The sequence below is a fragment of the Camelina sativa genome, chromosome 14, assembly GCF_030686135.1.
Source record: "Camelina sativa cultivar CO46 ecotype springtype chromosome 14, ASM3068613v1".
NCBI classification, from domain to species: Eukaryota; Viridiplantae; Streptophyta; class Magnoliopsida; order Brassicales; family Brassicaceae; genus Camelina; species Camelina sativa.
In genome coordinates, this window is record NC_141893.1 from 8,453,797 (window position 1) to 8,481,336 (window position 27,540).

General features: G+C 38.9%; 9 protein-coding genes across 13 annotated transcripts; 6 read left to right on the forward strand and 3 right to left on the reverse strand.

The window, feature by feature from the left end:
• Positions 1–179: 179 nt before the first annotated feature.
• LOC104740644 (alkylbase DNA glycosidase-like protein mag2) lies at positions 180–2,437 on the forward strand. Its single transcript, XM_010461316.3, has 2 exons — positions 180–1,627; positions 2,107–2,437. The coding sequence occupies exons 1-2, from the start codon at positions 528–530 to the stop codon at positions 2,123–2,125; spliced, it is 1,119 nt and encodes a 372-aa protein (XP_010459618.1). The 5' UTR covers positions 180–527; the 3' UTR covers positions 2,126–2,437.
• Positions 2,156–7,880, forward strand: LOC104740646 (uncharacterized). 5 transcript variants are annotated; one of them, XM_087484935.1, is made up of 17 exons: positions 2,156–2,174; positions 2,621–2,694; positions 3,027–3,236; positions 3,453–3,579; positions 3,695–3,741; positions 4,123–4,216; positions 4,300–5,060; positions 5,286–5,417; positions 5,529–5,601; positions 5,755–5,794; positions 5,894–5,966; positions 6,068–6,133; positions 6,285–6,362; positions 6,455–6,627; positions 6,743–6,789; positions 6,887–7,118; positions 7,201–7,880. In XM_087484935.1, exons 3-17 carry the CDS (start codon positions 3,058–3,060, stop codon positions 7,554–7,556), a joined length of 2,478 nt encoding a protein of 825 aa, XP_087341061.1. In that variant the 5' UTR covers positions 2,156–2,174; positions 2,621–2,694; positions 3,027–3,057; the 3' UTR covers positions 7,557–7,880. The 5 variants fall into 5 exon arrangements, with proteins under 5 accessions (XP_087341061.1, XP_010459619.1, XP_087341063.1 ...); XM_010461317.3 differs by lacking the exon at positions 2,156–2,174 and having other exon boundaries at positions 2,544–2,694; XM_087484937.1 differs by lacking the exon at positions 2,156–2,174 and having other exon boundaries at positions 2,573–2,694; positions 4,123–4,211.
• Positions 7,684–10,606, reverse strand: LOC104740647 (uncharacterized). Its single transcript, XM_010461319.2, has 6 exons — positions 9,976–10,606; positions 9,458–9,655; positions 9,274–9,351; positions 9,050–9,115; positions 8,897–8,962; positions 7,684–8,808 (listed from the first exon to the last, which is right to left on the reverse strand). Exons 1-6 carry the CDS (start codon positions 10,243–10,245, stop codon positions 8,068–8,070), a joined length of 1,419 nt encoding a protein of 472 aa, XP_010459621.2. The 5' UTR covers positions 10,246–10,606; the 3' UTR covers positions 7,684–8,067.
• A 1,769-nt stretch (positions 10,607–12,375) lies between these two features.
• On the reverse strand, positions 12,376–13,062 carry LOC109128842 (uncharacterized). Its single transcript, XM_019235953.2, has 2 exons — positions 12,720–13,062; positions 12,376–12,630 (listed from the first exon to the last, which is right to left on the reverse strand). Exons 1-2 carry the CDS (start codon positions 12,944–12,946, stop codon positions 12,609–12,611), a joined length of 249 nt encoding a protein of 82 aa, XP_019091498.1. The 5' UTR covers positions 12,947–13,062; the 3' UTR covers positions 12,376–12,608.
• A 1,207-nt stretch (positions 13,063–14,269) lies between these two features.
• On the reverse strand, positions 14,270–15,446 carry LOC104740648 (protein RADIALIS-like 5). The gene is made up of 2 exons (XM_010461320.3): positions 15,085–15,446; positions 14,270–14,477 (listed from the first exon to the last, which is right to left on the reverse strand). Exons 1-2 carry the CDS (start codon positions 15,357–15,359, stop codon positions 14,450–14,452), a joined length of 303 nt encoding a protein of 100 aa, XP_010459622.1. The 5' UTR covers positions 15,360–15,446; the 3' UTR covers positions 14,270–14,449.
• A 1,396-nt stretch (positions 15,447–16,842) lies between these two features.
• Positions 16,843–19,900, forward strand: LOC104740649 (uncharacterized). The gene is made up of 2 exons (XM_087484972.1): positions 16,843–17,772; positions 17,939–19,900. Exon 2 carries the CDS (start codon positions 18,050–18,052, stop codon positions 19,400–19,402), a length of 1,353 nt encoding a protein of 450 aa, XP_087341098.1. The 5' UTR covers positions 16,843–17,772; positions 17,939–18,049; the 3' UTR covers positions 19,403–19,900.
• A 1,030-nt stretch (positions 19,901–20,930) lies between these two features.
• Positions 20,931–23,295, forward strand: LOC147927965 (uncharacterized). The gene is made up of 3 exons (XM_087485959.1): positions 20,931–21,578; positions 21,943–22,569; positions 23,200–23,295. The coding sequence occupies exons 1-3, from the start codon at positions 20,931–20,933 to the stop codon at positions 23,293–23,295; spliced, it is 1,371 nt and encodes a 456-aa protein (XP_087342085.1).
• A 54-nt stretch (positions 23,296–23,349) lies between these two features.
• On the forward strand, positions 23,350–24,626 carry LOC147927966 (uncharacterized). Its single transcript, XM_087485960.1, has 2 exons — positions 23,350–24,236; positions 24,617–24,626. Exons 1-2 carry the CDS (start codon positions 23,350–23,352, stop codon positions 24,624–24,626), a joined length of 897 nt encoding a protein of 298 aa, XP_087342086.1.
• Positions 24,466–27,510, forward strand: LOC104740651 (small ribosomal subunit protein mS77 (rPPR2)). The gene is made up of 2 exons (XM_010461323.3): positions 24,466–25,807; positions 26,226–27,510. The coding sequence occupies exons 1-2, from the start codon at positions 24,686–24,688 to the stop codon at positions 27,282–27,284; spliced, it is 2,181 nt and encodes a 726-aa protein (XP_010459625.2). The 5' UTR covers positions 24,466–24,685; the 3' UTR covers positions 27,285–27,510.
• Positions 27,511–27,540: the final 30 nt, after the last annotated feature.

Sequence of the window (27,540 nt, forward strand, 5' to 3'; positions counted from 1 at the left end):
TATATATATATATATATATATATATATGTTTTTGGGGTTTCGTGCAATTGAACACTTTCACTAACATGCTCTCAAAATTTTTTTTTTCCTTTCTAAGTAATAATCAGATACAATCAGATTATAACAAAAAAATCAGTCTGCTTCTACTATATATGTGTCTGCTTCAGGTAAGATATGATATACATTTTAGAATTTAGATGAAGCAGAAAAAACAAAGTTTTAGTTAACCTGACCTAAAGTAGCCGAATTTGGGCTTTAAAAATGGTCCAGAGTCGTCGGACTATGAGCCCATATAATGGTCGTCGGAGCGTGAGGGCTACTCTCGTAAAAGGCGCGTGGGAGAAGACATAAAGCGACGGAGCAGACTCAATTTTTTTTTTTCCTCCTCTCGCAGCGCAGTTTCACTTCGGAGAAGAAGCAAAGGAAGTAGATCAATCTCAGCCGTAGTCATTCTCCAATGATCTGTTTCTGGAGTGAGAATTTCAAAAAACCCTAATTTGAACCTTCTCGATTTTGGAATTTTTCACATGGGAGAACAATCTCCTTCTCAACCATCGACTCAACCCCAAAGTCGACCACAATCACCCAAACCCCAAACTCATAACCTAATCCCGCCGGAATCCACCGTCGATTCAGCCGGAATTTCAGGCTCAATCGTCTCATCTACCACAATCGACGCTCAACGGATCACTGAATTAGGCAATGTGTCGTCTCCACCATCCAAAATCCCTCTCCGTCCTCGGAAAATTCGGAAGCTTACACTCGACGGAGACATCGCCGATGAAGACTACAAGGCGGAGGATATCTCCTCTCAGGTAACCTCGCCGCTCGCGACGGCTGGAAAATCACCCGGTAAAGTGAAACCATCGCAATCACGAGCTAATAATGTGCCGCGGATCCAAGCTCGGCCTCTCACATGCGAAGGCGAGCTCGAAGCAGCTATTCACTATCTTCGTAACGCGGATCCGTTGCTCGCCGCGTTAATAGACGTTCATCCGCCGCCGACGTTTGAGTCGTTTAAGACTCCGTTCTTAGCGTTGGTACGGAGTATACTCTACCAACAGCTTGCTGCTAAAGCTGGGAACTCAATCTACACACGATTTGTTGCTATCTGCGGCGGCGAGGATGGGGTTGTTCCTGAGAAAGTCTTAGCCTTAAGTCCACAGGAGCTTCGTCAAATCGGCGTCTCGGGAAGGAAGGCGAGCTATCTTCATGATCTCGCTAGAAAGTATCAGAATGGAATCTTGTCGGATTCGGCGATTTTGAACATGGATGAGAAGTCTTTGTTCACTATGCTAACGATGGTTAATGGAATTGGGTCATGGTCTGTTCATATGTTCATGATAAATTCTCTTCATAGACCAGATGTTTTGCCGGTTAATGATCTCGGTGTTAGGAAGGGAGTGCAGATGCTTTATGGCTTAGATGACTTGCCTCGGCCATCGCAGATGGAGCAGCATTGTGCTAAGTGGAGACCCTACAGGTCAGTGGGTTCTTGGTACATGTGGCGGCTCATGGAAGCTAAGAGTACACAAACGAGTGCTGCTATGTCGTTGCCGCCTTTGGAAGACTTGCAACAAGAACCTCCGCAGCAACAGTTGGACCCTCTTAGTATGTTCAGTATCGGGTAAGTAAAGCTTGGTTCTTTCTGTAACTTGAGAAAAGTTTTTCACTGTGCTTTCAAGTGTGCTTAACTTAGGTAGACAGATTGTTTCACCATTGTTACTTGCTGCTAATGCAAAGTAATATGTTTGTTTCTTTTGGATCCCCTAAGATTAATATATGTGCTTAGTCATCTGTGGAATGGGCTTATGGTTGATATATAATTTTAAAATAAATCTCTAAGTTTAGACTTAATGATTAGTTGTTTACATTCATGTCATGTGTGACAAAAAGTAGTGAGTGAGAGCATTACTTCGATTGATTGACCGAAGTTTTTCGAACTATACTCGTACAGTTTCTCCATGTATGAGCTATCTATGCACAATTTTATGAGGTTTGCTCAGGCATAAACCTTTCTGATTGTTTTGACCCATTCCAAGAAGCATGATATAACATATTGTGTTTTTCGCTACTTCTAATTATGGTTCAATGATTCTTTAACAGGGCTTGGGGACAATCGTAGTCGTTCGTCCACATTGTCGTCTTTATTCCTGGATGCTCTAATGGCTTACGTGAGTACGTTTGTTCTGGACTTGGGGTTGTGTCTCTATTAAAAAAAGTGTGGGAGAAAGAATAAAAGGAACTGTTTTATGACTGAGTTCCCTCAGCTGAAAAGTACCAGTGAATATGATATTTTTAGTCAGTGACAGAGCCTGTAATGTTAAGAGTGAGTATAGCTAGTGACAAAGTGTCTTCTCCATTTTTGTAGGAGAACTTCCTCTTTATTTCTAAAGCAGATGCACATTTCACTATTTCAGTATAGTATCTTCTACTACTCTGTCCAATTGTCTAAAAAAACTCATCGGTGACAAATAAAAAAATAACGAAAAGAGCAGTTCTACATTTGTGGTCCACTCGGTATTTTTTTTACGGATATATGTATAGGCCCATTATAATGACCCATCTTCTTATTATAAAAAAAAAAAAGTAAAACGTGACAAATACTAAATTTCAATAGGTACGGTTCGATCTGGGGACGCGAGGAAAGAGTTTTGTACCCGCCTTCGACGCAACCGTAGTGCCCTGCCGCCGGTAAATTCAGTCCTCGTCTTCCCAATTTTATTTTTGCCCCTCGGTTTTCCTTATCTAGATCTCTTCTTTTTCTTTCTGTTTGACTTTTTTTTTTTTTCTTCTCAAGATCTCAGAATTCCTGTTTTGTTTTGTATACAACTTTACTGTTGCTAAGCTCGTAAACCCTAGCTCCGGCGAACAATATGCTACTTGTGTCTGTATTTTTTTAAACGAGTGTGGATGCATCTTGAATTTTGAATTGAAACAATTGAATTTCTCGCTTTGGACATAGTAGAGATTCATCAAACACTGATTGGTTGTTGCTTCAGTACTAATTGGGTAAAAATTCCCAGGTGAGGAAAAATATACAACAACAACAGATCAATGGATGAAGAAGAGCCTCCAAGATGTGGTGAAGAAGAATTTAGTGTATCGCTGTTTGATTATTCTGTTGAGAATCACTTGAAGGCAGTGGACTCCATCACTGATCTCTGTGGTGAAGATAGTGCTGATATTGATGAGATTGATATCAACACTCTCTCATCATCAGTTACATTCTTGAGGTGCGTTAACTTCTTTTTTTTTTTTAATGTAGCTTAGTGTACTGTATATATCCTATGCTTGAGAAGTAGTTAAGTTCTGCCAAAGGAGTTTGTTTCATGATCATTGTGAATTACATGGTTTATATAAACTGTTTCTTAATGTGGTAGTATGAGTATTGTACTAAGTCGATTTAAACACCAACGGATCTAATCTTGCTTGCTAAACTTGTTTTGTAGGGAATGGAGGCATTTTAATTACGAACCAAAAAGTTTTGCATTCTACAACGAGGCTGGAAAAAGCCATGAATCAAAGGATACAAGCACTCAAACTTTGCCTCAATTTTCTTCGGCACGAGTTCCAAAGGTGTGTGTTAATATCTTTACGCTAAAAGATTATTTTCAACCTTTGTTCTTACCCTTCCATTTACTTCTTACATTGACATTGCATTTTTAAATCAGTATTCTTCTTATTGGTGCAGGTCAAGATACATGACGATGAATCATCATCATCATCTGGTGAAATCAGGTAAAACTTCGAAATTTTTTATGAGCTGTGATCATTAAAATTGTTCAACGGGTTCTGCTAGCTAGCAAAAGTGACACCACACTTGCAGATAGGAAACTCATACAATTAATCTTGACGATGGAAAGGGATGAACATAGGTTTCTCAGTTAGATGAATCAAATTCACTGCTAATTTTTATCTTCAAACTCAAGATGTCACATATAAAGTTTGGTTAGTGAATTTAGCTGGTACGAACCAGGAATAGGTTGGTCAATGAGTAGACAGCATATTGACAGTGCATGTTTGTGTATATATCTCTCTGCTCTTGTCCTTTTAAAAAAATCAACAAGAGTTGTGCTAGTCATGACCGTTTATGTGATGAACTATTATTCACCTTTGCAGCAAGGATTTTGTGATGCATGTTGGAGGCTCTGTTTGGGCACTGGAGTGGTGTCCCAGAATTCATGGAATTCCAGAGGCTCAGGCAAAATGTGAGGTGATTAGGTCACAATTTCTGTTTCAATACCCCGTAGAAATGGGAATTTCAGATTTTCATTGTTATCAACCATACTGTTGCAGTTTCTAGCGGTGGCTACTCATCCGCCTGACTCATACAGTCACAAGATTGGGATTCCTCTTACAGGTCGAGGAATCATTCAGATATGGTGCATTATAAATGCCACTTGCAAGAAAGATAGCTCCCTTTTTTCAGAGAAGAGTAAAAAATCGACAGGAAAGACTCGGAAAAAACCATCTAGTGAAACTACTGAAACAACACAACCTAAGAAGCCGAGAGGCAGACCCAGAAAGCATCCAAAAGAGACAACAGAGACAAAAGAGCCTAAGAAACCAAGAGGTAGACCTAGAAAGAAGACTACTCCCGAGTTACCTGCTGAGCTTGATGATGACGTTCTCTACGTTGAGGCTCTGTCTGTTCGGTATCCGGAAGATTCAGTTGTTCCCGCAACTCCTCTTCGGTTCCTACGAGAAACTCCAGTAACAGAAACTAAGGTCAACAATGAAAGTTCAGCACAAGTGCAGTCTTCGGAAATTGCAAATATCAAGCTTCCCGTACGGAGAAAGAGACAAAAAACCAAAGTTACTGAAGAAAGTTGCAAACCCATGCTATTTGAAAATAATGAAGCTGTTGGAAATGTACCAGACGAACCGTCCTCAGGTATTTCTGAAGACATTGCTCTTCCAAGGGTTGTCTTATGCCTGGCCCACAATGGGAAAGTTGCCTGGGATATGAAATGGCGTCCCTCATATGCCGATGATTCTTTTAATAAGCATAGAATGGGATACTTAGCTGTCTTGCTGGGAAACGGATCTTTGGAAGTGTAAGTTAACTACTTCTTCTCTTCTTTTTATCGTGATGCATTATGTGCCCTGTACAATTTTTCCCTGATGCTTTGATTTCTATCACTGTATGCCATCTCGCCTTTGTTTTTCCAACTGCATTGACATATTTTATGCAAATTTGGTCTGTGTAATCATATTTGCAATCTGCAAGGATAAAGAAACTTTCTATGATTCTATGCAAAATAATGAACGACCTTATGTAGGTGGGATGTTCCAATGCCTCGGGCAACATCAGCTGTATATTTGTCTTCAAAGAAAGCTGCGACTGATCCTCGTTTTGTGAAACTGGCTCCCGTTTTCAAATGTTCAAACTTGAAATGTGGTGACATGCAGAGGTCAGTAGATTTCTTCCATGTAGCCAGTTTTTGCTTGTTTCATGGAATTGAAAAACAAAGCAGTCCTTTTAACACTTTCTCCTGATATGGCGCTCATCTATTTTTGCACAGTATTCCTCTGACACTTGAATGGTCGACTTTAGGGAACCCTGATTTTTTACTGGCTGGTTGCCACGATGGCACGGTAAGTAGTACTATTTCACTATCTTCACTGTCTCCATCATATTCTTCTCCTTTTTTTTGCACATGTGTAAATGTATTTAGAAAGAAGAACGGCAGTGCTAAATTGCGTTGACCCGTTTTTTTTTTTTTTCTAATTTCTTTTGTTATGCATCAGATTGTTCTGTGGAAATTTTCTACAACATCATCTTTAGAAGGTATTAACCTTTACCTCATAGTTTCTTTTCACCTTGTGGCTAAAGAGGGTGATTTCTACTGTTGATCTCGCATTTACTTTTCAATTTTTCTCTTTGCAGATACAAGACCTTTACTTTTCTTCAGCGCAGATACAGCTCCTATTAGGGCAGTTGCATGGGCTCCTGGTGAAAGGTCAGTGAAGAGAAATCACACCCATAAAAAAGACTACTGCAACAAAATGTACCGTGAGAGGACTCACTTATTAATCAAAGTAATTTCTGAAAATCTTCCAGTGATCAGGAAAGTGCAAACATAGTAGCTACTGCCGGACATGGAGGTCTGAAGTTTTGGGACTTACGGTACACTTCCCTAAAACATCAGCTTTTACATCATTTTTCTTTAAAACTTTTGAGTCTGATGCAACTAATACACAAGACTGTCCTGTTTAATGTTTATTTGGCATTTTGAGCCATTGCTTATTGCTTGCTTCCTGTGTTTTTTTTTCTGCAGTGATCCGTTCCGTCCTTTATGGGATTTGCACCCAGTACCAAGGTTTATATACAGCCTCGATTGGTTACAAGACCCAAGGTATCAATCATAGCTCTATCCCCATTGATTATACAGTCTTTAGATCGATTGTTTGAAGACCTGATTAAACTTGAGGTTTCAAATATCTGTAGATGCGTTCTATTGTCCTTTGACGACGGAATGTTAAGAATTCTAAGCTTGGTGAAGATTGCGTATGATGTTCCTGCTACCGGAAAGCCTTATCCTAACACCAAACAGCAAGGGTTAAGCGTTTATAACTGTTCAACTTTTCCCATCTGGAGTATTCAAGTATCAAGGCTAACAGGTAATTGTTCTTTATGGGCTTGTCTTTGGATTCAAATATTCATAATCATCTATTCGTCACAATAAATTAAGTCAGAATTTATAATAGCTTGAGAATTAACAGTATAGCTTCTCAGGCATAGCAGCCTATTGCACTGCAGATGGGTCCGTTTTCCATTTCCAGGTCTGTTATAAACTGCACTATTACTTTCACCTCTTCGAGATGGTAAGGTGTCAATTTCTTAAAGATTTCCTTTTGCCTTGTTGGGATTTACTTGCAGCTTACGACCAAAGCAGTGGAAAAAGACACAAGAAATCGGACTCCACATTTTATCTGTGGGAAATTAACAATGAAAGATTCCACGTTTATAGTGCATAGTCCAATTCCAAACATCCCGATCATATTGAAGAAACCGGTTGGTGAAACTGGTGAAAAACAGAGATGCCTTCGAAGTCTCTTGAACGAATCTCCTAATCGATACGCATCTAATGTTTCAGATGCTCAGCCTCTAGGTCAGCTGAAATTCTAAGATAGACTGTCACACCAGTCTCCCGTGTGCGTTAGTCCTTATCTTGGTTTACTTGAATTTTGCAGCATTTGCACACGAAGAGGATACAGATTTAGATACCGAATTTGAAGGAACAAACAACAAAGCACCAAAATCAAAGGCTAAAAAAGGAAAGAACAACATAGGTGAAGATGACGAGAACAGCAGAGCGTTGGTCTGTGTTAATGAAGATGACAATGAAGGAGGAGGAAGAAGAAAAGAAGCAAGCAACGGTAGCAGTGGAACAAAAGCTGAAGGCTTCCCACCTAAAATGGTGGCGATGCATCGCGTGCGGTGGAACATGAATAAAGGAAGTGAGAGATGGTTGTGTTATGGTGGAGCAGCAGGGATTGTTCGGTGTCAAGAGATTGCTCCAACCTCAAATTGGAGACCTCAGAGATAACACTATTGTCCCATGTAACAGTAGACAGTTTACCATCTTTAGTGTTTAGTCCAAAATAAATATAGGGTTCTTTTCTAAACTTGTAATAAAGAATGGTCGAAACTGATTTAATTCAAGAACATTTTGATTGTGGTCAAAAAAGGGAACAAACCCTGTAATATGTTATAGAACTGATCAAAACCGGAGCCGGAACTTGAAGTGAGAAGCAAACAGATTCCGGATGATCTTACAAGAAGGCACTTTTAACTTTGTGCCAAGTGCCAAATAACCCTAAATCTTAAAATGGTACAACATTTCCTATTACCTTGTAAAAGCAAACAAAAACTTCCAAACACTAATCTTGGATGAGTATAACAATATTCCAACTTTTGTTCGTTGGATGAGTATGACTCTTGACTTTGGTGTTTCATTAAGAAAAAGCCGAAACAATGCGTAAATGCCCCGGACAAAAAGAAAGGGAACATGAAGTACCCTTTAGTGTTTCAACTGGTAAGATGAAGAATGGTGCAAGTTATCCAACTTGCATTCGACATTGACGGCCATGGAGGTTCTTGAGCCTTGTGAGTTCTTTTCGTCTCTTTCTTGCTTCCGCTGCAGTCAATGATCCTTGGTTTTTCCCCGGTAGAGAAATCAAAACATGATGACCAGGTGGCATCGGCGTAACTCCATTAGTTGTCTCAGAAGTATCTTCATGCTTTAAACTAAAAGCTTGTTGCGTTACAGGAAAACCCTCTCCTCCTTCTGAGAGGACTTCAGTTGCAGATTCGTTGAGATCATATAGAGGTCTGGTCTCGGGTGAACCAGAGTCTTCTTCTTTGATACTACTTGAAAGATGGGCCCACGGAGTTTTTGTGACCTCTAACGGTCTTGCAGAAGAATCATCGATATGGTGCCCGTTCGATAAGGTACCTCTGTGTGTATCTTGAATCCCGAAGGAGACACCGTTGCTGTCAGGAGAAGGGAGAAACCAAGGACAGGGTACGACATAAAAATGAGTCTTTTGCCCATTATCATCTGCAGGATTTTCATGCTCCTGCGGGATCATAGTTTTAGCAGAAACTCCTCCCGAGGTTGCAAATTCGAGTGGTGATACCACTGGATTTGATGACTGAGTAACATGCGGCCAGCAGAAAAGCTGATATGGATTCTGGTTGTAGAAGTAAATCGGAGTCGATGATGTAGACATCTCAACTTGTGATGGCTTGGTTGGTTCTTCAGGTTCTTTCGTATCAGGTTTTACTGACTTTGCTACCTATAAAAACAGATGGCAAAATCAGATATGGCAGTGTGAGCAATAGTGCTCCTGATACTGTCATGGGGTGTTTGATCAATTGTGTAACCTGTTCCTTTAAATGCTTGTTCATCGTCTCCAAAGACTGAAACTCCTTTAAGGCCCAATCCTTTTCCTGCGAGCAGAAATATCATTAGCTATAACAACCGTCTCTTAGGTTCACTATCGGTCAGTGGAAATGTACATCAAATGGTTTACTCACCCTCCTCAGATTCTCATTCTCATATGTCAGATCAGCTGCTTTTTTACTCAACTCCTCGCACATTGCCTACATATATAAGGTAACAAATACTTAAAACAACATTATGCAACTAACTTTCCCGATATGGAACTTGACGATTACAAAGTTCAGAGAAACTTGTGATAGAACTAACCATAGGTAACACCATCAAATTATGCTCAGCCTAAAGTGGACGTTAAGAATACCTGTCTTCGCCGAATTGTCTGCCTCGCAGATTCTCTGTTAGCTAAAATTCTTCGGATTCTACGTTCTTCTCTTTCAGCCTAGAGAGTAGTAGCAGCACGTAAGTTCTCAACATGAGAGTCACAAAAAACAAACACAAGAAAGAAGAGAAAAGTTTATAACTGCTTATAACCATATATGGCATACCTCACTCAAATTCTGCCTTGATCGGCCACAGCCATTGGATCTACTACAGCTTACGGTAGAAGCAAGATTTGGTTTAGGTGTTTCACCATTCATTTCAGTTTTAACCGGAGCTTTAGTTAGTTCTTTAACTACTGGTTGAACTTCATCTTCTTCTTCTTCTTCTTCTTCTTCATCTTCTTCCTCTTTCACTAATCGTTCCTGTTATAGAAATATATATCTTTTAACAACTACTTCCACTTAAAACCAATCATCATGAGATTGTCTTATCAATAGCCTAACTTAGTAAAAGAGCTATTCAAAATCTTAATCATGGGATACAGATTATGCCATAACTAAATTGCATCATGACGTTAATCTACCTAAATCAGTGTGTAATCTAACAATTGCGAAATCGATTTATTTGGATCTAAACACACACTTCTCTTTATACAGAACCAGTAGTACGAATGAGAGATTCCAAATTGAAAACAAAAAAACAAAACAGACGAAGAAAGAGGGGAAGTGAAGAGACGGGGTACCTCAGCGAGATCCGGAGTGGGTAACGTTTCGGAGTCAGGCGGTTTCAACAGCGAGCCAGAAGGAGGAGACTCAGTCTTTGCACGCTTCCTAACTCGTTTCCCTTTACTCCCCCAGCTCGAAGCTGGTTCGAAAACCTGCTCTCGCATTATCGCAAGCTGCGCTAAATCCGCCAATGCTTCCGCCGCTTCCATCTCCGTCATATCCGCCGCCGCAGCCTCTTCCCCAGACGAAGACGACGAGCAACAGCTCGATATATGCTCCAACTCCATTTCAACAAACAAAAAAAATCAAAACCAAAAGATTTTTTTTTGCAGACTCAACAAATAAAAAAAACGTACCAGAAGAACAAAGAAAAAAGAAAAAAAATAAAGAGAGAGAAGAACTGTAACTTCCCACAGGACTAGTTGTGTAGAGTGTGAGAGAGAAAGGGGAAAAGAGAGAGAGGGAGCCCACAGAGGGGTGAGAGAGTGACACGTGTAGTGCCAGCTCATCGTCTACAATTGGTTGCTTAAGTAAAGCCCATGTATCTACGAACGCCACGTCTCGCTTCATTTTACCAAGTCAGCAAACTCGGCACGTGCGGAGTATAAGGTGTGCGTGCGAAGCCGAGATTTGGGACCGCCAAACCTCAGAACTGGGAAGCGGAAGGGGCTCAGAGTTTAAGATTGCTAGGTCGGTTCGACCACCTTCAGATTTTGACAAGTGTGATGTTTTTATTGGAGATTTACGTGGCTGCATCTGAGCCATGAGATTCAGTGGTGCTTATAATTACCGGCTGAGCTTTCTGATGCATCCACCAACACACAATCATTTTCTTTTGTTGTTTGTTACAGACCTCTTCCTTTTTTAGAAAACATATATATGGGCTAGGCCGATTGTTTTTAACAATTGGCCCATCGCAATCATGAATTAGTTTGTTAGTCCATTAGTTGTTTACTTGCTTATGGTCGATATAAATCGCTGAAATGCAAGCCACTTTTGTGCTTATTAAAGAATGAACATCAAGTAGGAAGACCTTTACACAATTAGTAATACATGTTCTAGCTGACTTGTTTGTTGTTGTCTATCTTTAGGGTGTCAACCAGGGCAATCAAAACCAACACAACAATCAAGAGGGTGTCAACCAGGGTAATCAAAACCAACCGCCTAATGAAATAAACCAAAGTATAAATGAAAATTAATCATAAACTAGTTTTAAAGTTATTTTATTAAATTAATAATAAAATAAAAATATGTAGTACTAGTGCCTTAATGTTTAATAGTTTTTGGATTTTGATTCTTTGAAAATCTATTTTGATTCTTTGAATATTTAATAGTTTTTAGATTCCCTTAAATTTAAGGAAACTAGTTTTTGACTGTTTTTTTGCAATTTTAAAGAGAAATTATTTTTGTGAAAAATATATTCTTTTAACGTGAATATGTTTTTTTTTTTACTTTTATAGTTTTTATTTATTAATTTTAAAATGAATAGATAATCTAAAAACCAAAAAATCAGAAACCAAAATTCAAAATCTAAAATCTAAAAACCATCTAAAAACTAATAATCATTCATAACCTAAATATATGTATAATTTTATTTATGTTAAAAGAAAAACATCAAAAAAAATATAAAAAAATATAGAATTGTCTTTAAAATTATGGTAAACACATAAAAACATAATTTTAAAATAAAATTTTATGATTTCATACAAATTTTGTACATTAGTTATTGTAAAACATCACAAACTCTTAATTTAAATATCTAAATAACAAAAAAAATGATTTATATTTAGTTCTAAAAATAATTGGTGTACAGAAAATTAAGTTGAAAGTAATCGGATTAAATAGGTTATAATCAAATTAGACAAATATAATTAATTAATCGATGCTAGACGGAGATTAGTCATTAATCAAGACGGAGAGAATAATTCTACTGATTTTACAAGGTGTAATCAGAGTTAGGCGGAGATTTTTAAATCAAGAATTCAAATTTCTAAAAGATGGATATGGTCAATCACCGTTTTGTATAGGCCGAATTTTAAAACAATGATATATATAGGCTGCAAATGGTTGCTCAAAATTGGAAAAATGAGTTGAATAAAATTGGGTTGAATAATATTCAACTCATTTATCTCTAAAATAGTGGTTGAACAAGTTGAATATTTTTGCTGTAGGATTAGTTAATTTTTTCAATTTTTTAAGTTGAACGGACTGAATAAGTTTTTCCAACCTCTTCAACTTTTTTAATACAAATGGTGAAAATTATTCGTTCAACCTATTCAATCTTTTCAACCGTGCAACTATTTGCACCCATAGAGAGTCTAATAGACCTTTGTTGAATATAGATATAGGCCAAGCAACGTAAACGTATGTTAATGGATCCATCTTTATGAAATAACATTGATGCATGATCATAGGTATTGCTTGAGAAAATGATTTATATACGTTCGGTTTGATTAGAGGGATAATAATCGAGCTCATGCATTTTGTTTGAAGATAGAGGGTTACATATATGCATATCGAAGATGAAATAAATAAAACTAGTTACACAAGTCGATTCTTTTTCTTTCTTTTTTCAATGGTCCGATCTTTAGCTCGTTTTGGTATATAAAGCACACCGCAAATTAAGATAAAACTTTGCTTATTCCTCCTTTTAGGAGTGGATTCCCCATTCCCTAGAGAAAAAATATATATAGCAAGAAGTGATTATGAAAACTATTAGACATCATTAATGGAACAAAATCAAATAGAATCGTAGACATACTTGGCTTTATCACTGAACCATCCGTAAACAGATTTGATGGTCGAGGATACGGAGTCAACGGCCTGTGGACCGCCGTGTTCATTGAATGCATTGTTGACACCCGTCACGGCAGAGTCTACTCTCTGTCCAACCGTCGGTTGTTCCTCGGCCAAGATTTTCACCGAGTTTATCGAGACGAGTAGCATCACCGACAACACCACAGCCACAGCCATCGATATTCTCGCCATCTTGTCTCCGACAAACTATTTTTCTTCTTCTTTTTGTTTGTTTTATTAAAACTAATGGGTAATAAAATGGTTTAAGCTGTAAAGAAAATTTACTTTTACGTGTTTATCGTGTTTTCTTTGGTCTAGTTTGAAAGTTCTATATTTATATGCGAAGGATATTGAAAATGTAACTTAATATGGTTCTATTTACCAGTGTAACGATCCACCGTTAGTGCCGGTTACGCTGAAAATAGTTTGACGTGAGATGGATTTAGTTTTCATGCGAGTTCCAAATTAAGCATCATCAGTTTTGTGGTTAATTCCGTATTCATTTTATTGGGTACATCAGTCCATGTATCATCTCCTATATAATACAACACTGTTTTGTAGACTATATAATTTTAATGAGTTGGTTACAAATAGGTTATACATTAAGTTTTATATTATTTATATAATTTAGATTTATTGTTTCAAAAAATCTTAAAGAAAATATTCTAAACAATAATTTGATATTATCTAACTTACCATATTAATTTTTTTATTAAATTATTCATCAAATAAAATCATTTGATATCTAACTTAACATATTAATTTGTTAATTATTATTATACTTCACCTCTCATTTTTATATATGAATCTATTTTGTGAAACAAATAAATTATCATATTATTTATTATAATCAAAAAATAGTTTTATTTTCGGATATACCATAAGTTGAATTTTTAAAAACAAATACAAATGATTCAATCTATAAATATTCAAGTTTTATTAAGAATTATTTTATGAAACAAATAAATTATCATATTATTTATTATAATCAAAATTAGTTTTATTTCCGGATATACCATAAGTTGAATTTTTAAAAACAAATATAAATGATTCAATCTATAAAATATTCAAGTTTTATTAATATTATTCTTTAAAAATAATATCTATTGAACTACAAATTTTACTGAGTAACGAATCAAAATTTGAATATTTAAATTAAGTTTCATACTTTATTTATTTACATGTGATATTTTTGCTTTAGTGTATCATCATACGCTACGTGTTAATTAACTCATATCGATTTGATAATTATTACAGGAGTTACAGGACTGGAAAATTAGAGTTCGAATTTTTCCACTACGAATTCAACCATGGTTGGTCACTTTAGATGCTTCAAATAGCAATAACACATATATAGTTCTTCACAGGTTTCAGAAACTAAGATTACGTAAATGGGAACCATCTAGATTACTAGGTGGAAGTGAAACTGTACATATTGCCTCTTCAATTCATGTAAGCTACTCTTATATTGATAAGTAAAACCATCAACAACAAAAGCAAATTTCGCAACAAGGATTTAATAATCGAATTATATATAAATAGGATAAACCACAATAGCTACATGATATATGTAAATTAAATAAATAAGAAGCACAATGGAAAGGGAACAACGATACACTCATCAGTAAGCAAATAAGAAACATATTCCTTCGAATCTTTACATAGCAATCTTCACATCAACGTAACAGACTTTTTTCACTGGATTCTCATATTCTTCATTAACCTGTCCCAAAAAAAACAGATGAAGTTATTAACTAAGTCTTTCCGATTTCCAGTTTTGCTGTTGCTGATCTAAGATAACACTTTTGTTCATCACCGACCAGTGAAAAGTTAGAATCCCTTTTGCATATCTCTATATACGGTTATATCTATAATCATATACGAATAAAATTAAATTAGATATATACACTATATATAACATCTTATTCATACATATATAAGATTCAAAGTTTAGGACAATGAGCATGTGATGATGCACAAACAGGATTAGATTTCATGTGACTCCTTTCCTTTAAATGAGAATGCCGGAAATAGAAGGGATGGTGCGTGTGGTTGCATGTTTCTTATTATTATACATATATACATTATTATTTTTATTATATAGTATAGTCTAACAACATACATCACTAATATTAACGTATATACTACTACCAAAAGAACTAATTCATATTAGTCCAACTCTTCTCAGATATTGAAACGATTTTCACTACGGGTGTTTTCTATTAAATCACAAAAAAAACTAATGAAAAAATCTAAAAATTTGGTCCTAGCCATTGCTAGTACGACCACAGATTCTAGAAGATTTGGTAGGACAAAAAAGTTTTTTTTACCTCAAATCAAAATCATTGATGCCTCTTGATTTACTTCCAACATCGACGGTTTTGTATTTAGGCAAAGGTACTAAGTCTTGTTCGATGTTCATGAGATCTTCAACGAGGATGTCGTAGTGACGTTTGACTTCCTCTGCAGATTTACTTCCAACAGCTTTAGCGACGTTTTGCCAACGGTCGGGAGTGTCTTTATCGTAAACGGCTAAAGCCCTCTCGAACATCTTGTTTTGCTTTGACGTCCAAGATGAACTCGAGCTCATAGAACTTGAGGCCATTTCCTTTTGGAAAAAAAAAATGAGAATATAAACGGTAGAAGAGAAAGAAAAGGGATCGATGCGAAGTTACGAATGCCAAAATAGGCTCCTTATATGGAGGAAAAGAGAGTTGAGAGATTCCGCAAGTTGTAGTATTTATCCATTTTTTTAGGTTATATATACCAAAATAAAGAATTATAATGTTTTTATGGGTCTACATTTTTTTGGGTCCATATGGTTTTTGAGAGAATAGTGTCGAGAAGTCAACCATTAATTAACGTGCATATGTGTTCTATGAACTTTAATACTATTAGTAACCCTTTCTACAATAATTTGTTCTGTAATTGGTTTAAATGGTATATACATTGTATAGTAGAAACTGAATAATCGTTAGCGAAACAACTGAATTTCATGACATTTTCGTATAATAGCTGTAAAACATTATTCACGTTTTGTTGTTATATTTTTGAAATTATACTTTAAGATTTAACACGCTAGTTGTATATAACATAATTAAATTACGTAAAAATACATTGTGATTCATTTTTTTTTTTACTTTGTTATGATAATTGGAATATCCTGAACGAAAATCCAGACCTTTTAGTAATTATAGTGTGTGACATATAAAGGAATCGTCTTTTTTTATATATAAAAAAAAATTTATAAACATAATCAATCACATAAGGAACCACTAAAATCTTAAAAGAAAAAGTTAAACACTAGAATACAGAGAAAAAAAAGAGTGGACAAACAAGATCCCGTATTTTATACTCCAATGAATCAGATTCACCTTAGCTTATAATGTATGTAACTCGAACAAATGTGCTGATACGGTGAATGATAGTAATAGTTTATTCACGTATAAGAAATGGTTATTCTACCATATGGTTGTACAGAATCATCGTTTGATGTGAAAAGACAAACATAATCGTTTGATGTAATTAACTTTTGAAGATTGAATAACGGATTCGATATGTCATCTCCAGTACGAAACTTCATTTTGCTATAATCGATTATGTATACACAATAGTTAATAATATATATATATATATATATATATATATACTTTGAAAGGAGAAATATGGATCTCGATACTCTTGGGCACTTTTGTTTTGATTCTAACAACTTATCTCGTGTGATGGAGGAAAGCAAATTTGGACGACAACCATTTTGATAAGAGCCACTTAAAATTTGCTGAAAAAAGAATAATACCATAAGAGATATTATCGTCTTCTTTTGGGATAAAATTCCCATATCCCTATCTCTGCATTGATTCTTACTCATACTTGTATCTTTTTTATATCCTTTTCTGTTTTATGAAAATGAATTTTTCGTTATAGCTGTAAGTTTATAACAAGTTATATGTTTCATTATTTATATTTATTTAACAAAAGTTAGATATATTAAAATTGAATTTTAAAAAATATATAAGAATTTGGAGATTAATTATATTGCGTAGTCTCATAGCTTAATACGTATACCACCTTTTAGAGACCGTGCGGCCATGGGACAGCAAACATACGTTTACCACATATCAGCTATACAAGTTTTAAGACATGTCAATATCTCACATAATGTTTTCCAGTCTAAATTACAAGATCATATGCTACTCTATGTCTCACAAAAAAAAAAAAAAAAAGGAAGTTTGATGGTAGCTAAGCTAGCTCCACGTCATCTACGATGAGTGTTGTATGATCCATTGTGAATGATCCCACACCATACTTCTACTCAGTATAAATCTTTGTTAGCTATGAGATCTAGTTTCGGTCACTAATGTATAAAATTTTGTGATGACTAAATTTTACGTCAAAAACTTATCCTGACGGAGTTAAACCTTTAAGTAATCATAATAATTTGTCAATCAAAAATTTCTCACTAAATCAAAATTAAGAATTACCCCGATTAGGAAAAGGAAAAGCTCTCTCTCGTCGCAATGTTGGTGGGATTCCTCAGGTTCTGAGTTTTCTATTTCGGTTTCAGTTAGGGTTAATGACGGAGAATCTCGACTTGAGATTCTGGTTGGTTCCCTATGGTTTCAAGGTTAACGATTTTTCCGATTTCGGTTTAATGGTGGTGGATCTGAGTTTTCCCTTGTTAGGGATTTCGGATTTTCATTGGGATTTCTTTTGTGATTCGTTGGGAGGGAGATTGGGGACTGGAGACTTTGCAAGAGGATCTCTGGATTGGGTTTTCTCCGGCGTTGATTGCGGACTGGCTCTGTTGGATTTGCTCCGATTGGAATGGAGGACTTCAGCTATGATTACGGGGCTTTGGGTTATGGTTATGGGGGATCTGCAGGATTTCACAATTCCCTTATTTGGCTTCGATTGGGGCTCGATTTCCGCGGGATAACCCCTTCGCTTCCTTTGGTGGTTGTGGCATTTAGTGACACTAGGGTTGGGATCTTCGGATCTGGATATAAAAGGGAGCCCAGGTTCGTGGTTGGTTTTCATCTTTATTTGTGTATCCTTGTTATATTCTTTCACTTTCTCTCGGTTTTTAGTTGAGTGTTTTCGGGGTTCTTGGCTTTCTGCCTATTTTGCTTTTATCCTTTGGTTATCACGAAAGTTATGTCTCAGAGGTGTTTGTTGCTTCCTCAGGTGTCTTCTGAGAATTTGTCAGGGGCTGGTGGTAAGCTCAAGATTAAGGTCCCACGGTTTGATAACTCTGCGTTAATTGAAGGTTATGCTAAGACCCTCATTGGTCGCTGCATGAACCCTGCGATGCAGGACATGAAGGCATTGTTGTTCATGCTGCCAAAAATTTGGAAGATCAAGGAGAGGGTGGTGGGTGCTGATTTGGGCTTGGGACGTTTTCAGTTTGATTTTGATCAAGAAGAGGATATCCAGGAGGTCTTGAAAATGGAGCCTTACCATTTTGATCATTGGATGCTTTCTCTGGTTAGGTGGGAGCCAGTGGGGGATCCAAGGTACCCTTGCATCATTAAGTTCTGGGTTCGAGTCATGGGAGTCCCGCTACATTTTTGGGCTGATGAGACTTTTCGTAGCATCGGTTCTGACTTGGGGAAGGTTGAGGAGGTTGATCTTGATAATGGTTGGGTTCAGGTTTTGTTTGATGGTTTTAAACCTTTAGTGTTTGAAGCATCGGTGGAGTTTCACAGTGGGGAGGAAACATCTGTGTCTTTGCGGTATGAGCGGCTGTATGGGTATTGTAGGAGGTGCTCTAGCTTGTGCCATGACGTCTCACGCTGTCCTTTGTTTGGCAATAAAAGAAAACAACCAATGGGTGGTGGGTCGGATCCTCGACCTGAGGATAAGCTTCAGAGCTATAAGGGAGCAGCGGCTAATGGTGTAAATCCTGGAGATGGCTCCGGTTTGCGTGGGGACAGGTCAGGGGTTCCTCATCAGGGCTCTGATGCAGGAAATGGACGCGGTGCAGGTGGCTCTCAGGCCGTCAACCATCGACACAAACAGGGTTTTGGGTATAAGTCAAAAAAGGGACGTAGGGATTCCCACCCTAAGGAGCAGTTAGTACAGCAGGTCTCCTCTCCGGCAGATGTTGGTACTAGTCTCCAGGTTGCGGGATCGGGAGTTGGTCCCAATAAGGAACATGGTGGGGAAGTGGGAATTCACCTCTCTGACACGGAACAAACAATGCTTGATGCTTTTTTGGGTTCTACTACGGAGGAGAGTGTGGCTCCGGTTGCTCAGCCTAAGGTTCCGGTTGCTCCGCCTCTGGTTGCAGAGTCTAGTTCCTTGCCAAGTGAGGCCAAACGGGTGTGTAAGAACCTGTTTCCCGGATCTGAAGCCCCGAATGTAACAGCTCCTGGTTCCATGGAGTTGGTCCAGCAGGAGGTTCTTTTCTCAGATGCACTGAGTGAGTTGTTAGACCAGGATTATCCTCTTCCTGATAATCGAACCTTAGGGTTTATGGCCCCTATTTTGGAGGAGCCAGGGATCGATTCAGAGATGTCCTCTGAGGTGGATTCTTTCTTAGCAGAGGAGGAGGTGACTTTTGTGAACAAGGAGAGTTCTGACGGCGATTCTCCTGGTCAAGACTTCCAAGGGGAGGCAGGTGCTGTTGTTGCAGAGGGTGACACATAGGTTATTGCGCAGGGTTTAGCAGCCTAGGTTAAGGTTCCGCCACCTCGGTCTAAACTGGTTAAGAGTAATGGGGTTCTACCAGGGGCTAGCACAAAGAAGCGGAACCTGTACACCTTATCTTCGCCGCGGAAGAAGGTTGGTAACAATGGAATGGGTCTGCAGGGGAAAGCAGGTCCTAACCAAGGAGGGAAGCCTCCAAGTAACTCGGCTAGTTGATGTTAGTTGTCTGTACGAGCTGGCAAGGGGGTGTGGTCTCGTTTCAACCCACTCGATTCTGGTTTTTAGTTTGCAAACAGGCTTTGTTCTGGCCTCCTTTGGTTTTTCTGTTTATTTTTCATTCTCATGTCTGGAATAAATTTACAGTGGGTGCTCCGTTGTTTCGTTTTTGTTTGTTGATGTTGATCCCCTTATTTGGGTGCTTTTGTATTGGTTCAACTAGTTGTGGTTGTACCATAATTATCAGGAAATTAATAAAACCTTGCTGGCTTTTTTCTTATCTTTCTGCTGTTTATCACTCTTGCCACTGGTTTTTAGATCGTTTTCGAGCCTATCCTCGTTTTACTTTGGATGATATGTGCGGCTCAGGTTCTGATCTATCACGAGACTATGCGTCCGTTTGGTGGTTCTCACTGATTTTCTGCAATTGTAAATATTTGTTTCACGTCTCATTGATACTTCTGGGCTCGTGGTATGCTGGGCTTGGCCTTCTATTTAGGCCTAATTGGATTTTGTTGGTATTGGACCCCTTGAGTATATTCGGGTTTTTCGGGTTTCTGGACTGTTTTGAAGTTGTTTTAGGGCTCCTTACTCTGTTTATCTCCTCGAGGACTGGGCGGGTAGACTTGTGTGGTTTTTTACCACAACATTTGGAATTTAATTATGAATATTATTAGTTGGAACTGTGAAGGCCTGGGTAATAAGGCGACCATTGGTAATCTTCGGGATTTATGGTATAAACATCGGTCTGATTTTTTATTTTTGATGGAAACAAAACAACCTCGTATTGTTTTGGAATAATATATAGGGCATTTTGGGTACAAAAATTTAACCACAATTGACCCTATTGGTTGTAGTGGCGGTTTGACAGTTTTTTATAATCAAGAGGATTAACGTCTCTATTTTATTCGAGTCTAATCGGTTAATTGATGTTGAAGCGGTTTATAAAGGACGGATCATCTATTTAACGTTTGTTTATGGTGATCTTGTTCCCAAGAATCGTGACATGGTGTGGGAGCGGCTACTGCGGATTGGTGTGTCTCGGTCATCACCTTGGTTAGTTGCAAGTGATTTCAATGAGTTAACTGGTAACCATGAAAAAAGAGGAGGCAAGCTTCGTCATGGCTCTTCGTTTCTTCCCTTTAATGGGATGATTCAAGATTGTGGCTTTTGGGATTTTTCCTATCTTGGCGATTGTTTGTCTTGGCGGGGTTGGTGGGATAAAAAACATATTCGTTGTCGGTTGGATAGGGGTCTCGATAATGAGGATTGACATGAGTTATTTCCTGATACGGTTATTGAATATTTACCTATGATTACCTCTGATCACAAGCCTATTGTGATTAATATAGGGGCAAAAAGGCCGCAGGGGCAGCGACGCTTTATGTTTGACCGTCGGTGGGTTGGGAAGGAAGGTTTGATAGAGGCAATCTCGGCGGGCTGGGATGGGGGACACACTCAGAGTTCACCCACTTTTTTAGACAAAATTGTAAATTGTCGACGGGCTATTTCTCGGTGGCGTAAGACGCAAGTTCCTTTTGGTCGGGATACAATTGAGGCTTTAAAGAGCCAGCTGGCCGTGGCTCAGGCCGATAACGCGACTCCACTTTCGGTAATCTTCGATTTAAATGCCCGATTGCGGGAAGCTTATAGGGATGAAGAGGTATATTGGTATTTGAAGAGCCGTAATAGATGGATAAAGGTGGGGGATCAGAACTCTAAGTATTTTCATGCCCAGACAAAGCAGCGACGGGCCCGCAATAGGATTACAGGTCTTTTTGTTAAGAACGAGGTTTGGTCTACGGAGGATGTTGATATCTGCAATACTGCAGTGTCATACTTTGCAGATCTGTTTACAACGTTGCAACCGACAAATTTTGATGAGGTCTTATGTGAGGTACGCACAGTCATTACAGATGAGGTCAATGCCCAGTTAACGGCCCCGGTTACAGAGGCAGAGGTTTGTGCGGCTTATTTATGATGCATCCGGATAAGGCTCCTGGCCTGGACGGGATGACCGCTTTGTTTTACCAAAAAGCGTGGCAGGTTGTTAAAGGGGACCTTCTCTCGCTGGTTAATGGTTTTTCGAGGAGGGAGTGTTTGATAGAGGTTTAAATGCCACACACATTTGTCTCATTCCGAAGGTGGCAAAGCCAACCCGGATGACAGAGCTGCGCCCAATTAGTTTGTGTAATGTGGGGTATAAAATAATTTCAAAGATCATGTGTCAACGGCTTAAGACGATTTTACAAAGGCTTATTTCGGAAACTCAATCGGCTTTTGTTTCTGGCCACCTAATTTCAGATAACGTTCTGATTGTTCAGGAAATGTTTTACAGTTTACGGACTAATCCGTCATGTAAAGGAAAGTTTATGGCAATAAAAACAGATATGAGTAAGGCATATGACCGGGTGGAGTGGGGGTTTATTGAAAAGTTACTCCACAAAATGGGTTTTGATGAAAGATGGATTGGATGGATTATGTTTTGTGTTAGCTCGGTTGAGTATAAAGTTCTTCTGAATGGTCAACCTAATGGTTTGATTATTCTGGAAAGGGGTTTACGACAGGGGGACCCTCTATCTCCTTATCTGATTATCTTATGCACGGAAGCTTTAATTGCCAATATTCGGAAAATGGAGGAGAATAAGTTAAGTACAGGGATTAAGGTGGCTAATCAATGCCCGCCAATCACACATCTATTATTTGCGGATGATAGTTTATTCTTTTGTAAGGTTGATAAAGTACAATGTGAGGTCATTTTGGGTATTTTACGGAAATATGAGGCTGCCTTGGGTCAACAAATCAATTTTGCGAAATCTTCTATTCAGTTTGGTCATACTGTTGCTGAAGATACAAAAACGGAGATCCAGGGGATTCTTGGCATAACAAATTTGGGAGGCATGGGCTCGTACCTAAGGTTGCCGGAGAGTTTAGGTGGGTCTAAAACAAAGGTCTTTTCGTTTGTCCGGAAAAGACTGTAGGGACGTACGACTGTTTGGTTGGTGAAACTGCTTTCTAAAGGGGGAAAGGAGGTGATGATTAAGTCTATCGCAACTGCGGTCCCGACGTTTGTGATGTCTTGCTTTCGACTACCAAAAACAATTACATCCAAACGCACCAGCGCTGTGGCGAATTTTTGGTGGAGTACGGATGGTAGGACAGGTGGTATGCATTGGTTAGCTTGGGAGAAACTATGTTGTAGCAAACAACTGGGCGGCTTAGGTTTTCGGAATGTTGATGATTTTAATTCGGCTTTGTTGGCAAAACAATTATGGAGGCTAATTGATTTTCCCGATTCTTTGTTCGCCAGGGTTTTTAAAGGTAGGTATTATAGGAATTCGAATCCCAAGGAACCGATTTGTTCTTACTCTCCCTCTTACGGGTGGAGAAGTATAGTTTCAGCTTGCTCTTCTGTACATAAAGGACTTATTAAAAGGGTTGGCTCTGGAGAGTCCATTTCTATATGGACCGACCCCTGGATACCAGCTCAATCCCCGAGACCAGCTCTCAGAAAGGGCCCGTTTAAGGACCCTTCTCTTAAAATTTCTCACTTAATTGATTGGCATACAAATTTGTGGCAGATGGATGTGCTTACTGAGCATTTTGATCCTGTTGATGTTGCATTGATAGGGGCTTTACCTTTAGGTAGTTGTCCAAAGGAGGATTCTCTTGGTTGACATTTTACGAAGAATGGGCGGTATACAATTTAGTATGGTTATCATGCGACACGCATGACGATCTCCGGGCCTTTTAAGGCGCTTGGTGACGGGCCAGAGATTACCTCTCTCCTAGCTAGTGTTTGGAAGGTTCGTTGCCCACCAAAACTCCAACACTTTATGTGGCAAGTGCTGTCTGGGTGTATTCCGGTTACAAGAAACTTGCGGCGGCGTGGTATCGCGTGTGATTTGGGTTGTTCACGTTGTGGTGTCGAGGAGGAAACAGTTAATCATGCTCTGTTCCTTTGTCCACCAGCGCGTCAGGTGTGGGCTTTATCTCAAGTACCGGTAGGACCATATTGTTTTCCGGTAGAGTCTGTTTATGCTAATATGGATCATTTCTTGGACCCCAAAAGCCCAGGATCCCATGTGTCAGCCTTCCCGTGGATTTTGTGGTATTTATGGAAAGCGCGTAATGCAAAGGTTTTTGAAAACGCCACTGAGCGTCCAGAGGTGGTTATTCGGGTAGCTGAAGGTGAGGCATTGTCCTGGCAGCAGGCTCAGGAGGAGGGTGAAGATGCGGATTCAACTGCCCAGCCAACGGTTGCCGACTCTCGGTTACGGGGACCAGTCAATTCCCTACCCATGTTCTTTTCAGGCTATCGCTGCTTCGTTGATGGCTCTTGGAAGTTCGACGATCCATTTGCAAGAGCCGGATGGTTTTGTACCCAATCTCAAGATCCAACGCCAAGTATGGGAGCTACTAACTTTCGACAGAGTCTTTCCCCCTTACATGCTGAAATCGAAACTTTCATTTGGGCAATGCGTTGCAAGATCGGACATGATTACCGTAATGTGGCGTTTTACTCAGACTGCGCTGATTTGGTGAAGATGGTGTCTTTGCCACACGACTGGCCGGCGTTCTCGACATATCTCGCCGATATCAAGATGGACAGGGAGGAGTTCTCTTCTTTTTCCTTATCTTTAATTCCTAGAAATGCAAATGTAAAAGCGAATTTCTTGGCATGCTATGCGCGCATATCTCCGCATAATGTTCTGTATATAAACAATGTCCATTCTTATTGGCTCGTCTGAACTAATTTTTTGTTGACAAAAAAAAAAAAAAAAAAAAAAAAAAAAAAAAATTTACCCCGATTAGAAATAAGCCTATTGGGTCGAAACATAGAATTTAGATGTACGGGGTAATATAGAGTATTATTCATAAAATTGAGGGTTCTTTTTGCTAAATACGAATTACCGAAGGGAGAAACGGCAAAGGCAACCCTAATTCGAGTAACACCACCATTTCTGTGATCTTTGACCTCTTCACTCAATTTCTCAGCTACTGTTAGGGTTTTGCCGAGATTTATCGATCTACCTTCATCTCTGTGTTAAACCTTGGGAGAAAAAGATGAAATCTTTCCTTGTCTCTCGACAAGCGATCCATCGCATTTCACTATTATCTTCAAAAACCCCAACTTTATGCAGAAACTTCTCCGCCATTACATCGTCAATTTCTCACTCTGATCGTCACCTGAGAAGCTACGAAGACCAAACCCCACTCAAAAATGCCGAAATCCCTAGACCCATTTCAGATTTCAATCGATATTTCCACTTTACTCGCGAGTCCCGACTCAGTGAGTCTAGTGCAGCCATTGACGACTCAAACGACCAGGAGGTAGATGAAGACGAAGACGAAGATGGGACGACGAACGAGTTCCTCTCTCGATTCGTTTGGATAATGCGTGGGAAAGTCTCTGAAGCATACCCAGATTGCGACAAAAAGATGGTCGATGGTATGCTTCTGCTTATCGTTGAGAAAGTTGTGGAAGAGATCGAAAGAGGTGGGTTCAATAAAGTTGGATCAGCTCCACCTTCGCCGTCATCTGAGTTCAGTGATGATCTGTGGGCTACTATCTGGGAAGTTAGTAACACAGTGTTGAAAGATATGGAGAAAGAGAGGAAGAAGGAGAAGATGAAGCAATACGTTCAGTCTCCTGAAGTTATGGAGATGTGTAGGTTTGCTGGAGAAATTGGTATTCGTGGGGATTTGCTTAGAGAGCTTAGATTCAAATGGGCAAGAGAGAAGATGGAAGACGCTGAGTTTTATGAGAGTTTGGAACAGCAACGTGATTTGGATAATTCCGTTAGGGAATCTGAAACAGTGGATGGGGTAGAAGAAGAAGAAGAAGAAGGGTCTTTTGCCTCTGATGAAGTTGAGCCTCGGAGTATCTCTCTTCCTAAACGTAAGGGGAAGTTCAAGTACAAGATTTATGGGCTTGAGTTATCGGATCCGAAATGGGGTGAAGTTGCTGATAAAATCCATGAAGCTGAGGAAGAGGCTGATTGGAAAGAGCCTAAACCTGTAACTGGCAAGTGTAAATTGGTTATGGAGAAGCTCGAGTCTTTGCAGGAGGGAGATGATCCTTCAGGATTGCTTTCTGAATGGGTTGAGTTATTGGAGCCTAACCGTGTGGATTGGATTGCTTTACTTAATCAGTTGCGTGAAGGAAACACCAACGCATACTTGAAGGTTAGACTTTTTAGTTTTGTATTCTTGAAATGACCTGAAATTTTGATGCATAAGTGTTTCGGGAAATGGCTTACTCCGCTAGTGTTGGTTCTTGACTGATATCAAAGTAATCACTTTATTTTTTTTCCCCAATGCCTTGAGTTGAAGTCCTGTGGTTTCATTTCTTTGTTGCTAATTGGATTGCTTCTTATCGTATTGTTATTTTCATGATCATTTTTTAGCGTGTTAGTCCTGTGGTTTGATTTCTTTTAGTTCTTTTAATAGGATTCTAGTTCTCGTTTAATATGGTAGTCTAGGTTGTCTTATTTATCTAGATGGTGGTACTTATATGTAGTATTACCTTCGGAAGATGAGCAATCAAGGAGGCGTGATGATGTTGAGTTTTAATCAATTGGTGCTGGTTTTGGTGTTTCAACAGGTGGCAGAACTTGTCCTGGATGAGAAATCGTTCAAGGCAAGTATCTCGGACTACTCAAAACTCATCCACATCCATGCTAAAGAGAACCACAATGAAGATGTTGAGAGAATTCTTAAGAAAATGTCTCAAAATGGGATCTTTCCTGACATTTTAACCGCCACTACATTGGTTCATATGTACAGCAAATCAGGAAACCTTGAGCGTGCAACTGAGGCATTTGAAAACTTGAAGAGCTATGGGTTACGGCCAGACGAGAAGATTTACACATCCATGATCATGGGCTATGTGAACGCTGGCAAGCCTAAACTAGGTGATAGGTTGATGAAAGACATGGTAGCAAAGGAAATGAAACCTTCAGAAGAAGTTTACATGGCTCTGCTTCGAGCTTTTGCAGAAATGGGAGACGCCAATGGAGCTGCAACGATTTCTTCTTCAATGCATGCAGATCTAGATTCACTCCCTTTGGAAGCATGGAGTTTACTTGTGGAAGCATATGGGAAAGCAGGACAGGCAGACAAAGCGAAAAACAAGTTTGATGAAATGAGAAGGCATGGCCAAAAACCCGATGATAAGTGCATTGCAAATGTGGTCCAAGCATACAAGGGAGAGAACTCATTGGATAAGGCACTGAGACTTTTGTTGCAGCTTGAGAAAGATGGGATTGAAATCGGGGTGATCACATACACTGTTCTTGTTGATTGGATGGCTAATCTCGGGCTTATCGAGGAAGCTGAGCAGCTTTTGGTAAAGATCTCTCATCTAGGAGAAGCTCCACCGTTTGAGCTCCAGGTGAGCTTGTGCTATATGTACGCTACGGTCAGGAATGAGAAGAAGACTCTTCAAGCTCTTGGGGTTTTGGAAGCTAAGAAAGATCAGATGGGGCCTAACGAATTTGAAAAGGTTATAACTGCGTTGAAAAAAGGTGGGTTTGAGAAAGATGCAAGAAGAATGTATAAGCATATGGAAGCTCGAAAGTTTTTGCCTTCCGAGTCATTGAAGATGGATATGCTTGGAACACCTCGAGCTTTTGGGTCTGGATACGGTAGAATGAGACGATAAAATGTCTCTTTTAAAGTGGAGTGATCTTTTTGGAAACTTATTCATCATTCTGAGTTCAATGTTGTGAGTTCGTGTTTCATTCAGTGATTATTAAACTGTAGCTGTGTTCTGTAATAATCTTGTTCCTTAGAATTTTGGAAATCGTTACTAACTGCTTTTTAGCTGTGAGATTTTTCCTATTTCCATTTCCAACAAGTGCTCCAAGAAGAGGAGCTTCTTTCTAAAATCTACTTTCTTTTTTGATTTCTCTAATTTT